At 42.6% G+C, this 15,994-nt stretch overlaps 1 protein-coding gene across 1 annotated transcript in view; it reads right to left on the bottom strand.

Annotated features, from left to right (window-relative positions):
• Positions 1 to 15,781, bottom strand: part of HOOK1 (hook microtubule tethering protein 1) — a 40,305-nt gene extending 24,524 nt beyond the window's left edge. The window contains exons 1-6 of the mRNA XM_019531531.1: positions 15,690 to 15,781; positions 7,741 to 7,826; positions 6,208 to 6,280; positions 5,828 to 5,878; positions 2,196 to 2,328; positions 560 to 627 (exon numbers count right to left, since the gene is read on the bottom strand). Of these exons, the coding sequence (XP_019387076.1) occupies positions 560 to 627; positions 2,196 to 2,328; positions 5,828 to 5,878; positions 6,208 to 6,280; positions 7,741 to 7,826; positions 15,690 to 15,740 (462 nt within the window). The 5' untranslated portion in view covers positions 15,741 to 15,781. The remainder of the gene's footprint in view (positions 1 to 559; positions 628 to 2,195; positions 2,329 to 5,827; positions 5,879 to 6,207; positions 6,281 to 7,740; positions 7,827 to 15,689) is intronic.
• Positions 15,782 to 15,994: the final 213 nt, after the last annotated feature.

The raw sequence follows: 15,994 nt of genomic DNA, 5'->3' as shown, positions 1-15,994 counted from the left end.
ATTATTCAGAAGAAGAGTTCAGTTATCCAAAATATGTTACAAAACAAGATGTAATTCTCTTGATCTTATCCACACATAAAAGACTTTGAAGAACTGACGGTTTCTTATTACTGACTCTAGAGGTGTCCTGTGTTATATTGCTGAATTTATTTTCAGTGCAAGAGGCATGCTGAAACAGATTCATGTGTTATAAAGCTATTAAAGTACAGGGGCTAAAAGTGCAACCAAATGAAAAGAAAACTCAGTACATCTCTCCTCAGTCCTGATCCCCCAGATAGGCCAGGGCAACTGACTTCCATCTGGTTTTAAGAACCCTCTAAGGACCAATGCACAAACAAGTAAGGATTCTTTAACAGACTATGCTTCAGTCCAGGGGAACAGATAGCACAGAGTCATAAGAGGAATGCCCATGTGAATGTTTCAAGCACCTTTCCAATTTATTTTTACAACCTGAACAGAGGAAAGCAGTAAAGATGGAAGAATGGCAGGACACAATGTGCTTGTCCTAAATAGTTACATTCAAGCTCTCCTGTTTTAGGCTACGTGAATTACCACTCACCTCTTGAATAGCAGCCATAACAACATGCTGGACAGATTCTTCTAGGGTCATTATGTTTTGTATGTGTTCTGTAACAATGAAAAGATATTTACAGTAATTTACAGCGACATTTATCCTAACTGAGTTACCAACTGCCCTTTCCATATTTGAGACACCAACAAAGAACAAAGAATGTATTTCCTATGGTTTAGCATTGCAGGAAAGTTGTTGCTTTTTTTAATTACAATCCAATGAGGACATTTTTACTTTACATACAGGTTTATCAAATTAAGCCCAATGGGCAGGACCACACTGAAGTTTGAAAAGAACTGGTGCTTGGAGACAAATTTTACCACGTACATAATTCACATATCTTTAAAGGCAGTTTTTATGTCTATAAAGAATTTGATTCTTTGAAGTAACAAATCCAAGAACACCCTAAAAAGGCTTCAGAGTATTAAATTAAAACAAAATTAAAAACAAATGACCAGATCTATGAATTGTAAATAAACTTTATGATGCAACCCTTTCCATGAAGGCAGCAAAATTACAGGTATCAACATATTGCCACTCATGCACAGACAGCTTATGCTGCACACAACAGAAGGCCTGAAAGCTATAACTGAAATTTATAACACTCCACTGCCACCGCCACACAGTTAAACTATTATCCAAGACAGAAGGGTTGTGTTTAAACTCAAGAGCCAAAAAGCTGCTTTAGGCTTTTTCACTGCATTGTGAATATTAAAAGTTGTATAATACATAGTCAATTAGAACAATTTAATATTTTGCCTACTATAAATGTTCCCAAATTTACCGTGTGCACAATGGAGTGAAATGTTTTTAAAGCATTTCCATTTTTTAAAGGTTTTCTAACCTATAGCCTTAACAAACACTACTGCTTGGCTTATTTTATATTTCTAGAATGTCTGCTGTGAAAAACTTGCAATTGGGGTGGCACATGAAGTATGGTAGATGAACTGGCATTGCTAATATTAATTCTCAATGCAGGTCTATGCTGCCTTGTCTCCAAAATACTACTGATTCAAAATGTATGAATTACTCAAGAACATCTTATGTAGTTATTTGGTCTATATCCAGAGGAGGTTCGGTACCTATCCTATCAAGAATGTCTACCCAATACTCAGGATTTTCTTGTGCCATTCTGAGTGCTTGTAAAGGCATTATTTATTGCACAAAAAGCATTTTCTCAACCCTCCACAGGTAAGTTGGAGAGAATTTCAAATATTAGTTTTAATTTAAATTGTATCTTTAAGCCAGGACACAAATTTTGTAATCAATTTGCAATTTTAATAGTATAATAAATAAATTTAAAGGCACCTCTCCACTCCACCAAAAATTGAAGCCATTTGAACTGTACAGAGATACATTTTTTGTTTTTATGAATTCTAGCTAAGAAGCATACACATGAACATGATATAACACATCAGCGGATGGGTGCTTAAACTTGTAGTTTAACTCAGGGCAGGAACTACTTTTAATGTGCATCTATTCCAGTTTATGCAGTATTTATCTTACTGCATAAACTGGAATAGATGCACATTAAATACTAAAGGAAATAGTCACCATTTCCTTTAATAAGATATTCCTAAAGATAATGCTTGTTTCTAAATATACCTTTGAAAACAGTAGGTACCTTGTTTCTTTTCACAGTTGATTGCACAACCTAAAATAAGTTGAAGCAACCTCCCCAGCTCTGTAAGATTTGAATGTTCAGATATCTGATTTAAATCAGGAAGAAATTCTTCGGAGATCTGCTGACCCAAGAACTGCAGAATTAAAAAAAAAGATAAGGTTAAATCTGGATTCTTGATTTTATACAACATTAATATTTAGCATCAAAGGAAACAGTGAACCACTGAGTAAAAAGGTTTTTTGGGAAATGCTCTGGACAAAACCTCAAGACAGGAAAGAATACAAAACTGATCATCTTAGAACTGATGAGGGAAAAGACCTTGGTCGCTTCAAGTCAGTCCTGAACAAGAGAAATACAATTATTCTACCACCTGGCCACTTGATTGATGGTAGAATATTGAGACAGCAATTATAAATTAAGGTAATGAGACTATGAAGACAGTGGAAAGCATGTAAAGGACTAGAAAATCAAAATGGCTAGAGTAGTCATTTTAGCTTTGCTCACCATTAGGGACTCCATACATGACCTTCTAAATGTCACTGGGGCTGTACCTCCCTCACTTCATATAATCCCACTTCCATCCCACCTGCCTGCTCCCTCTCAGTCCCGGACAGCCCCAGCTCTAATCAAATGAAATCCTCATCTGCTGCCTTAATTGAGGCAGAGATGCTCATGGTTATTTTAGCTATGGCAAAGGAGGGAAGGTAGAAAGTAACCCTGTGGTGAGTGGTCCCAGTAGCTAATAACCCCAGGGACCATTTGTGTAGCTTTATAAGGAAGATCTCCAAAAGAGACTGGAATTGGTTAAGTGCACGGTATCTTTGGGTATCACTCCAGGTGATGTAATGGAATTGTACACTGTACTCTGTTCAAACTGCATAATAATTGGTGAACCAGACAAGCAGTTGCCAATTTCAAATGTGTGGACATAAAACCAGCAGTTCCATATAGTACTGACAGCAGTGGAAGTAGCTGCCGACAACTTGCAAGCAGCTGTTTAATTAATCGACTAATTTCCTTGCCATTTCCAGTGTGGGCAGACTCAATTTCTCAACGTAACCAAGAGTGAAAAGCTCAACATTGCCTATGTCCACTTACAGTAAACCGAGGTAAGTACACAGTCATTTTGAAAGACCCACTGTACTATAATATAAAAAGCCAATATTAGACATGGATACCACAAGCATATGCAAAAGCATATACACTGCATGAATGGTGCACTACTTGCAGGAGGCTGAGATTTTCTAGAATTGCCCCACCCTTTGCCCCTTTGTATCACATGATCGTGGAACTGTTAAGCAATAATATAAAACGTTTTTCTTAGCTAAGATCTGTGGCTGCTTACAGACGTTAAAAAAACAACAGAAAACAGTGCTTTGATTCAAACTCCATGCACTCCTGCACCGAGCTCAACACATTCCCAGAAGAGGCAGCACATTAGATGGACTCAGCTCACCCAACATCTGTATAGATTGGGTTCCTTAGTGGGGCTTTTTTGGGCACTTTTATCTGATGGCTGATTGAATCAGCTTGAGCTAAAAACACCAAAAAGCCTCACTGAAGCACCCAACCTATACAAATACTGCAGAACCATGTCAAACTAATGTGCTGCTTCTTCTGGTAAAGTGTGTTTTCGGGTTTTTTTTTAAATGTCTGACAGCCTGTGGTCTTCATGAATGAAAATAAATCATCTGTTTCCCTTGTTATTCTGAATTTGTAAAAAGGAAGGTAATATTACCCAGTATGGAACACAGAACAAAATATCCTACAGTAAAAGAGAGTAAAAGCTTAAACCAAAATATCCTACGGTAAAAGAGAGTAAAAGCTTAAACCAGAGATTAATTTATGAGAAATACAACTTGACACTATTCTATTTCCCTGAAACTAAAGCCCAATCTCATTTGCTACATGAAGACCTGTCATTTTCTTTTCTCAGTTCTTTAGGGAAAAGAAACAAAAGTCTGTGATACAAAATTGCTATTTTAACAAAATTGCATCTCTGCCTATTTAGATATCCAAGCAATTTATTGAAGCTTTGCACCAACCCATGCGAATTTCTTCGAATAAATTTGCCTCTTTTCTCAGAAGTGCCACAGAAAATTTCATATTTAAGAGATTACAATGTAAAGAAAAGACAGTTATATTTATTAAAGATGCCTATCTGAACTTTACCCGATTCTGGCAAGGTAAAATAAGTCTTGAAAGCACCATGCAGAAAAGTAACTGCCTGATTAAACATCAAATAATGTATTATCCTTGTTTGTTTTCAAATCAAGCAAGAAAATATGGTCTGCCAAGTCTTCTCCATCCAAATCCATGAGGCTTTCCATCAAGTTAAAGGAATGGACATTTCTGTTGCTAGAAATAAGGAACAGATCCAAACACAGACTAGAGCAGAATTTAGGAGCCCAAGTCCAAACTTAGTTGCCATTTAGCCTTTAAGGAACCTCACTTTTTTATCTTAAAATGCTCCCTAAGCATTCAAAGATCAGCCTGCAAGCCCCCCACCTCTCTGGAGGGTCCCCAGACTCCCAGGCTACAGGGTATTGTGAGGTGAGTGCATGCTTCTCTGCTCCTGGGACATTAGGTGACAAATAATTCTAGGCTGACTGACTGAGAGGGTGCTAGCAGGTGAGCGAGCATGAGCACACATGAGCGAACATAACTCTGTAGCTCAATGGTTGTGACATTCATAAGGGGAGGGGAGAAAAAGGAGACCTGGTTTGTTGTCTCTGCACCAGGAAATGTTATATAAACAAAAAGGATGTAAATGCTTACCTTTGAAGAGAAGTTATGACTCTGAAATGGAGGAAGGCACTTCCCTACTGCCCTGAGTAAGATGCCTAAGCTCCAGAGATGCGCTGGATTTAGAGAGGTGGCCCTATCCTCAGTATTTTCTGTGGCCATCTTTATGCCCGTTTAGCCTCTAGGTTGTTCTGAGACACCTAACTCCTGCAGGTGTTGTATGGGGGATCTAGGCCCCTAACAGAATTCAAAATCTTCTTCCAGGGGTTCAGGAGGCCATGCTTAGAGTTGCTGTGCCCAAGTGCCCTTTCCAATCTAACCCTAAGAACAGCAGCACCATATACCTCCAACTGCTCCCCCAGAGATCTCCCATCCAAGTACTGCAAACATTCAGCACTAGTTAACTTCTAAAGCCAGATAAAACAGGAACTTTTTCATAATGCATACTTTTATAAAACTGCAGGATCAAAAACCCACTCCTTACCCGCTTCATGCGCAATATGCCTGTTCCTGTGTTATCACTGCCACAAGTAAAAAATCAGGCTGTAGAGACATTACTTACAGCTGGCTGAGCATGTCTGCTGCTAAAATCAAAACAGACTAGACAGAATAAGTCCACAGGGTGTTGCCTGCAACCAAGTTTCACATATTTGATTAAGGTGCAGCATGCTTGAGAAAACCCCATTACTCCACCCAGGTTTTACTTGTACTCTGAGTACTTCCAGATTAAGCAGAATTTTCTTGTACCAGCCTTGATCATGCGTTTCTCAATAAGACATTTATAACTGAAGAAAAACTAGTATTATTCTAGAGTTCACATTAGAGTTTGGTGGAAATAAAACAAAACAATCTTTGTATTTGAATATGAACTGCTGTTTTTCCCCTACCTCATGATAGTAGTCCATAATTCCTTGTAGAACCTTCTTCAGATTACTGGCCTGGCATATAAAGGATAATAAAGGTTATTAACTGCTAACTTTTCCCAGACTTCATGAAAGGATAGTACAAAAATATCTTGCTCTTCACTTAAAGTCTACACAGCAGTTTTATCTTAAAGCTATGCATACTTAAAGTAAGGGAGGAAATACAGAGGTAGCAGTAAATCTTGGTAACATACAGTTCAAATATATTTAAATTTGTTTCAGTGTGGTGGATTTTTTTTCAATCTGCCCAATGCTATGTTGGTGTGTCTATAATATCAGATACACTGAGGAATTACATCCCAAACAACAGCAAATTAGCTTTTGCCAATTTTCATTTCAGATACCTTAATTCTCCAGTTATCACCAACATCTTCTTTAATACGGCTTAGCCATGATTGGTCAAACCAGGCAACATCTCTAAAATGAAAACAAAATATATGCCAGTTTAATATTTAGTAAATGCAGAAGTTCAATAAAACATCAAACATCCAATATTTTTTTCCAGTAGAAAGTCTACCATTGTATCCCAAAGTTATATATGTTCCTGGACACTGCATTTTCATTTGTGCTATAGGGAATTTCTTACCCTGCTGAATAAATTCTATTGAATAAAACACTAAATCCACTACTCTTTAGGAAAAAGGAATTTTGAGCTTCAAGAACATACTTAAGTGAACTGAAGACAGATATCTGAATACTTCCCTGTGCTTAGTTTTTATATGCAAGTGCTTTTTAACACCAAAGAAACACAGGCATTCCCCAGAGACAACTAGCTGCGGCACAAAGTATGCTGCCACTACTTGTCCCTGGTGAACCAAACATCCACACACATGTGGACGCGTCCTGTGTGTTTAAACAGAAGATGCCCCCTAATAAATCTTTCTTTTAGTATCTGAGCCAGAAGAAAGGCCCCAAAAACTGAACTGCAGCATTATCTCATTGAAATGCTAGGTTATAACAGCACTATTTAAATTGACTGTAAGATTAAAGAGCAGACATACCATACATGACTCCTGACTGCCACTGCAGTCTTATTTCACTGCTATAACCTTAGCAGGAGCTCAAGTTATTTTGAATGTTCCCCCTCCCCCCACACCTTTTTTTAAGCAGAAAATAAACCAGCACTTCCTGATGTCAACTTTTAACAGCTGACCTGTAAAAGCTCCCAACTGCTGGAAGCAAAATGGTCAAGAAGCTGGGTAATTCTAATGGGAATACTACATAGAGACATGAATTCCCACTCCAAAGAAAATGGTACAAAGCCGGAAGTCCCGATTGCTACAGAAAAGCAGTCATATTAAAACTGCCCAATCTTGCCCTTTATTTGACTAGATGAACGCTGGTATTGTGAATGTAGTGCTGCTTTATGCTTTTTTATGATCTAACAAAAGTAAGCCATGAAGAAACAGAAGTGATTTTAATGTTTGTATTTTTTCAGCATAAACAAGAACAAAACATACTTGCAAACTAGAAAGTATATACCTGCATGACTGTGACTTTGTAATTCAATTTACCTTTGCTAGCCAGTTTTGAAAAAACATACTGTATAACCAACCTGTATTTAGTTTTGTGCGTTACAATATCCTGAAAAGAGGAGGACAGCAAGTGAAGGCGAATTATTCTGAAGTTCCATTCTAGTCATTTCATCAGATTTACTGACACCAGGTTAACAACACCGCCAAAGTAAGAAGGAGTCCCTTTCATAAGTTTTGAAATATCTACAACTGGAGGGAGGTTTGGGGTGGGGAAGGGGTTTGTTGTTGTTTTAAGGAAGACCTACTTCATTTCAAATATCTTGGTCTTGGCGAAGAAGACTGTGAAACCTAAATAAGCACCTTGCATAATCTGATACACACTGAACTAAACCATCAACTTACATTTGATGAAGCACTTGTGCCATGGCAACACCATTAGTCAAGTCTTGGACATCTTTGCAGGGTGCAGCAGTATTAAACGTCTGCAACTAAAAAAAAGACAATCATTACAATGTCTCATTAGATAGGGCAGGGAATTTGCTGCAATGCTACTTTTTAGTACGAACCTTTACTTTAAGCAGCCCAGAATATCAAAATCCATTCCATAAAACTAGATTAGCTTGTAGGCCAACCCAGTGCACTTAATACCTTTGACTTAAGAGGGCGCATCCACAACCACAGGCACGTGAGCTCAAATAGCAGCAGCACAAATTTGAGCTGAAGATTTGTGCCTCAGCTCATGTGTCTGAATATGCACTTTGGCGTGGGGCAAATTGTGCCACTTGGGGCAAACTGCCCAGCTCCTCCCGAATCTTCAGTTACAAGGAGTTAGAACCTGGGGCCAGCACCTGTGCTAACCCAGCAGTATAAAAAGCTGCCATGGCAAGCAGCTTAGGGCTACAGGCCCTCAGGAGCTTCTGAGGACCAGCCAGTTGGTATCTGAGGACACTAGCCCCTTATGCCAGCTGGACTGCTGAAGCAGCGCTAACCTAGAGTGGCCCCTGCACCCTCTACCCACTGCTGCAGTCCGGCATTGGGGGTGGCTGCCGCAGTCTGGCATTGGTTGTAACCTGCTGCCCCCTGCCATAGTATCCTCCCCCTTGGACCTGCGGCCCCAAGGCTGCATGCCTGCCAGACCCAGACAGGGACCACACGGCCGCCTGGGTTGTGGTTTGGGCACTGCAGCAGAGCAACCTGCATCTCTGGGCCAGCTGCCCATGGGCCATTGGACGACACTGCTGTCATGTCATGACTGGTGTCCCTGCTCTGCCATCTGGGCAGCTATCGCGCAGGAAATGTGCTCCATGCGATGGTCTATTTTGAATTGTCAAACCACGTCCTCCTAACCCCACACGGCCAGAAGGTCAGCCACTTTATCTGCCCTCCAGCTGGGTCCCCAGTTCTGGCCCTGGGCAGGCTCCTCTGCCTGGATACCACCACTTGCCACACCAATAGAGATCCTGGGGTTCCCTGTTTTAAAATTGCCAATTCTCTGATTAAACCTCCCCCCACAACCCCAAATTCTTGCATTAAAACACCCCAAATCTGCATTCTTCCACGATTAAAATGAAATGCCACTATATAAAGAAAGATCAGTTGGGCAAAGTTTTATTAATATATTTACAATTTTAAAGCAATTTGGAAGCTTACCAGTGTCTCTATCACCATAATAAAATGAATTCTAAATATCTATAAACTTTGGCGTTTGCCTTTGGTTTTATCACAGAAAAAATCAGAGCTGCCCCTGCCCACTTTGCTCACCAGTATGTGGGTCACTGACCAGCATTGATATGCCACTGCCTTGCCCCTGCCCTTGCCCCTCACTCCCAACCCACAAACCCTGCCAGTGCCCCTCAGTCTTAACCCACAGCCCCTGCCTGCCCCCACTCACTCCATCCCAGCAGCAGCTCTGTCCCAGCACCAGGACATGAGTCCAACTGCAGCTGTCCCACTTGCTGCCTTGTGGCTCTGAGCAGTGCCAGCCCTTGCTGCTCTGCTCCCTGTGCCTGTGCCCAGGCCCCAGCAATCCCCATGCTCAACGGGGGCTCAGGGGCTGGGCTGGGCAAGCCCTCTGCATTGCAGGCCAACCTCCCCCTGTACAGGCTGCTCTAGGGGACCAGGCGGGCTCTAAGCCTAGGATCCCTGGACTGCTTTAATAGTTCCTCATAGCTATTGAATAGAATTTGTTTGTGCTAATGTTTGGCTGCACACAAGAAATGCCACATTGGGACAGACCACTGATTCACCTACCACAGTAGCCCATCTTTGACAGTGGTCAGAAGAGATGCTTTAGAGTTAGGGTGGCAAAGATATGGTGTGTAAAGCCCTATCATCCAGATCCCAATGCTACCCAGGAGTCTCAAACAGACCCACAGGCAGCATGTGTGGGGTTTGCTGGATGGCCCTGTGCATTACATGTGGCGCCTGCTCCAGTGTGTCCCAGAGTAGACAGAGCAGGTACTTCATCCAGTGCTGTATAGGGGGTGGTCCCAGACTAGCTGCTCCAGGGAACATGGGACATATGCTGGGCCCAGCGTGCAGAAGCAAGCACCATGTGTGGCATGGTCCCAGAGTGGCCAGAGCAGCAGGTCTGGGACCATGCTGCACTCAGTGCCCACCCCAGCAGTTCCAGGTCTTATGCAAGCAGCACCTCCTCTGGTTATTTTGGGACCCCTGCTAGATCTGGCGTGCAGGGCCAGGCTGCAGGCCTGATTTGTCCCGTGGACTGGCCCCACACCGCTGATCCAGCCCATGAGGCCAGATGAGTTTGACAGCACTATTTTAGAGGGAGAACACCGAACTAGCTATATCTAGAGTGATCTAGCCCCTTTTCATTATCATTCCTGCCATCTACAATCATTGGTTTACAGATGTCAGAGAATATGTATCTGACTATCCTGTTAATAGATCTATCATCTATGAATTTGTCCAGTCCTCTTTTTGAATCTGATCATACTATCTGCCTCTACAACCTCCTATGGCAAGGAGTTCCACAAGTTAACTACGCAATGCATATAAAATTACATGTTTCTGTGCTCTTTATGACCTCACAGTTTGTATTTGCTAAGTCTGGCTTTCTGTTGTTTTGCTTCCAAACATGTTGCTGTATCTTCAACTGAACTTAAGACCACCCTACAGGATGTCCTAGTTCCACTGGACATTTTTAAATTGGGCACTGCTGGTGCTGTGGTAGAAATATAAAACATCTGTTATATAGGTCTGAGGAATCTCCACAGTACAAACTGATCCTGGACCAATGAATCCAACAGAAGTTTGCCACTGACTTTAATGGAAGAGGGATTGACTCTTCATCACTGCAGCAGAATTATTTGCTGGAAATGAACATGAAGTCTAAATGTGTTGAGAAATTGCATTCCCCACTCCACAACACACAGGCTCACTGCAAGGGACAACGAGACGGCTCTGCCAGGGCACCAACAGGACGGTAGCTCATAGACATCCACGACTGCTGTGACTTACAGCATCTATGGACTGCTCTCGCTACGACTGAGCTACCTCTAAGAGTGGCCCAGCATCAGGTTTAAATTTTGCCACCCATCTGTCTGAGTGGAACAAAAATTTTGCCTTAGAAACAGAGCTATCAGGCTTGCATTGCACATGTTTGAAGGCTGAATGCCACACCTCCTGGCATAACTCCTAGTGTTTCTTTTTCTGGGCAGTCACATGTTCCACTACCAAATGCCTGCAGTTTAAAACAGGATCATGCTCATAACTAGTTATCAGACAGACATAGATTACTATACTTGGAAAGTAAAAAAAATCACCCCTACATTTATCCCTATGATCCACACTTCAAGTTCTCCAGCTAACACAGCCAGATCAGCTCTGAAGACAGGTCTTACAAGTTTTAGCCATGCAAGTAGGTTGTGAACTGAAAGAGCTACAGGTTGGGTTGGGTTTTTTTATTAGAAGTGAAAGGAAAAAAAAGGAGATGGTAGCTTTTAAAGAAAAACACCTCAAATAAACAGGACTGGATCCAGGGGAAGTTACCCTTGTGACTATTAACACTGTTAAAGAGCTGAAACTAAAACTACACATAAACCACAAGCCACCATACTGGCACCAAACACTGCATGGCTTTAGGCAAGCCAGCTCCGAAACTGGAGGAAGCATAGCATTGCAAGTAGGCTAATCAGCAGTAATGACTAGCCTGCTCTGTGTGATCACAACTATGACTCCAGTCTCGGAGACAGCACTCAAAGATCACCACAGTGTGTTTCAAAGGGCCACTACCCAGCTCAGTAAGACTGTTAAGGTTTCTCCCACAGATGCAGCCATATAACATTCCTGGGGCTTAATATGTCCAAATCTACCTGCAGATGTGTAGGAGAACAAATAAGAATTAAAAAATATAGTGTCCATATGCTCTAAAAAGGCTCTAATTTTTAAAAAAAATGGCTTAAACATGTACACCATTATTCCACACTTGCAAATGGGAAAGGATGAACAAGTTTCTCTAGATACCGTACACCTTTCTCCTCCTCTACTTATGGACAGCAGCAGTAACCCTTGAAGGGTTAATTTCAGAAGTATTTTCATAGGCACGTTTTGATTTTCAAGTATCCAAACCTGTAAAAATATAGGGGTTAAGTTTATGTTTCATTTCAGAGTGTTTTCTAAGAAACATTACCATAATGGAACTGAAAAGAAGAGCTGTAAATGGAAAATCTTCTAGCTCTCGATCTACTCTTCTAACTCTCACTCTGGCCATGATCAGGTGTTACTGAAGTCACTGGAAGTTTTATCAGTGACCTCAGTGTCAGCAGGATTCAAGCCCCATTTTCCCTAGAAAATATGACACAACACACCTAACTTCAAGTATGAACAGTCCCACTGAGGTAACATGACTACACAGGTACCTGTTAAGTAAGTGTATGTCTGCAGGACTGAGGTCTAGTGTAAGATACCACTATTTTAATGCCAGTGCATCGGCTATTTTTATTTTTATATAATACACACACACACACACACACATATAAATAAGAGAGAGATAGTAATGTTTCTAATAACACATGGCCAAGTCCATACTGATGTAAATATAAAGTCCCAGATAAAAGTTTTATTTGGACAAGTGGCATTTCCAGTAAACAGCACAATGCTAAAAGGCAGGGATCAGCAACCCCTGGCCTGCAGATCAGATCTGACCTCTTGATATGGTACTTCTGAGGCATTTGGTAGTGTAGGGCTTCAACAGCAGCCACTTTCCCGTACCTCTCAGGGAAAGGCAACAGCTGTGGCTAGGTCCTAGCACACATCCGCCTCTGACCCAAACTGGGTCAATCTGGTCCATAGCTTTAAAAAGTTGCTGAGTGCTGCTAAAGGAAATTCAAGAGTATTCATTGCTTTACCACACTAAGAAGCTGTCCCCATACTATTGTAATGGGCACTGAAATGCCTAAGACGCTGTTGCAGGTATGTGACACAGCCAGGTCAGGTCACGGTTGCCTCTTTGCTGCTACTGTGCATATAGTTCCACTCTGTGCATATAGTTCAAGGCCACTGAAATAAGATGATTGGCTAGAAAATGTACATGCAGACATGAACTCTTATTACAGCACATGCTTAAATTGGATATGTGAATATAACATGGCTTCATTCTCATGTATATATAATAGTCTGGCAATTTAAAGATGTCTTAAAGTAGAATAAAATTAAATTAGCATTCATTTTAAGGTCCCTTGACATAATTCAGGCTGTTTAAATGAGAATTATGCTCATCATTTCTTAAGCAGGACTAGTAAAAATAAATTAGTCCAAGATTCTTCATTTCAACTCTATGAATATGTCAAGAGTGCAGGTAGTTCACTGTCATTAGACTACAAGAAGACCTGCATTCTCAAAATCAAACGATTTTTACTTATATATAAACAAAAGGATAAAAAAACATGTGCTGAAGCAAGGCTAAGAAAAGAGATTGCTGGAGAGATGAAAAGATGACAAAAAAAGTGTCAGGAGAAAGGAATAAGGACATACAATCAGAGAAAAGGAACTATTTTTGAACACTAATCATTTAATACGGCATATGTGCAAAACTATTAATAGAAGTGCAAAAAGCAAAGGAGAATGTTATTAAACCATTGTAAGACTTATAGGCTCTGCTGTAATGGAACTTGTACACACACACACACACACACACACACAAGCATCTAATATAGATACACACGTATATATCCAAAAGAGGGGGTGGTAACAACAGAATTCCTCCAATTGTAGTTGCTGCCAAACTGTTTCTTATACTTATTTATTTTTTTCCCTATATCTTAAAAATACTTCTAAAGAGTTAGAAATTCCTCCTCCCTGTTCCTAAAGAGCATATACCAAATGTCTGGAATTTCTAAAAGACACTGAGTGCTACAAAGCCCCAGTATAATGTGCAAGCTGCTTTATGTAATTCCAACTGCAAATCACATGTTAACTTAGTACAATTCAATCTGGTCAAAAGATTTTGCCAAGCCTACTGTGGATTGGAAAGACAAGAACAGTTTTGCTCATGTGCTTGAAGAGGAAGAATGAAGGGAACTTCCATTTTGATTGATTACGCAAACGGTGGTGCAGGCAGCCATGCACATCTCATACTGTGAGAGCACCTGCATTTAGACAACCTCACCGGTGCAATGTGCCAAGGGAAGAAATTAAAACTCAGATCTATTTTTTTTCCCTTTGTCAATTCATCTGCACTATAAATGGTGTGTTAATTCCCTTTTTTGGTTCAATTATTAACAAACGTCAGAGTCAAAGCCAAAGAAGTGCTAACCAGCCCCTCTGCCCAGGAGATGAGCCTACACTTTCCACCTACACCGTTGTTCTTGCACTGACCATTTGTTGTTTTCAAGAACTGTGTTCCTTCCCCACCTTCCCCCTAGCAGAGCAACAGTTGTTCCCATCAAATGAAACCTTCATTTCCAGCATGCACCTGCCTCCTTGTCGGTTTCCTTTGCCAGGCTCCGGCAGCCTCAAATATCAGCTCTGGCCCGCGAGCAGTGACAACACGGGAAAGCAGGATACAAGGGCAGCACTCCCAAGAAGCGAGATCCCTGCTGATGTATAATTCAGAGGGCTGCAGCCTTTCTGCTGTAACTGAGAAGCAGGGCAAGGACCCCACAGGCGGCTCCTGATGTCTTTCAATCTGATGTGTTAGGCGTGAAATAAACATCGGCTCCCTCCCACAGTGTTAGCGGAGATGAGCCTCCCTGGTGAGAACGGGTGTTTCAGGACAGCTGCCCAATATATCACACACACACGTACAAGGGCATGTAGACATGTGCGTCTGTATGGATGCATGTATATGCGTGTGCGTGTACCCATGTGTGTATACACCCCCCCCCCAGACACGTGTACACAGGCATGTAGATATGCATGTAAGTATATATGTGTGCATTTGAGAGTAAAAAATGTATGTACGTACCCACGTGTGTATACACATGTGTACATGGGTATGTAGATAGGGAAGTATGTATATGCTTATGTATGGGTGTGTATATGCTTGTGCATGCGTGGGTAAAGCTGTATGCATGCAACCACATGTGTATACACACACATGTACATAAGTATGTAGATATGTATGTATGAATGGGTGCATGTATGCATATACTCATGTGTATACATGCACACACGTCTGTGGGCATGTAGATACGTATGTATGGATGCATGCATGCATATGCGTATGCGGGTAAAGATGTATGTGTATACACACACGTGTATGCAGGCATGTAGATACATATGTATATATGGATATGCATGTGCATGTGTGGGTCGATTATTGCACGTACCGATGTGTGTGTATACATATGTATGTAAGCAGTCATGTATTCATGCACACGCGTATGTGTGTACGTGTAGGTAAAGACACATGCATAAACCCATACACACATCTACACTGGCACGTGCATATGCACATCTTCACATACACACGCACGTCCACTTGAACAGGCGCAGGGCTGGGCTCAAGGTGCTTGCACGTACCCCGCCTGCATACACACTCACGTATCACAGCTGCACACCCTCCCCCTGGTGTGCACATCCACCCCCAGACCCACACCCAGCGGAGGGAGCGTCCCCACGCGGCCAGATACGGAAAAATGTCGGTACGCACGAGGGCGTACGTGGGGGTCAGGATGCGCACGCCAACCCACGGGTACATGTGCATCTACATACACGCATCTGCAGGGTGAAGTGAACGTGGCACCCACGCGTGTGCACCCCCCCACGAGGTCGTGTCCCCGCGGGGGGGAGAGGCACCGTGATGTCACAGCGGGAGCAGGAAACTCCCTCCCCCTCCCCCCGGTCGCGCGTGGGAGCCCCACGGCCCCGTGGAGGGATCCCCCACTCACCCAGAGCACGAGGCTGTGGCAGAGCGGCCGCGCGCCCGGACCCGGCTCCATGGCGGCTCCCGACCGCAGCGACGCGCGGCGACGTGACAAGCCGCCGCCCCCGCCCCCGCTGCTTGACGGACGTGCCGGCCGGCCAATCAGCGGCCGGCACGGGGAGGCGGGGCCGTGCGCCCGCCTACCAGGTGTGTACCCCTCCGGCGCCCCCTGCCGGGCGCGGGCGGCAGTGCTGGCGCCGGGCGGCGGACAGAGCCACGTGCCCCGGAGCGGGCCGGGCTGGTCACGTGTTGCGCCTGTCCCACCTGTGC

This window comes from Crocodylus porosus, unplaced genomic scaffold, assembly GCF_001723895.1.
Source record: "Crocodylus porosus isolate Cpor-Errol unplaced genomic scaffold, CroPor_comp1, whole genome shotgun sequence".
NCBI lineage: Eukaryota > Metazoa > Chordata > Crocodylia > Crocodylidae > Crocodylus > Crocodylus porosus.
Note: the sequence above shows the minus strand (reverse complement) of the source record. Positions and strands in the feature narration are given on the sequence as shown.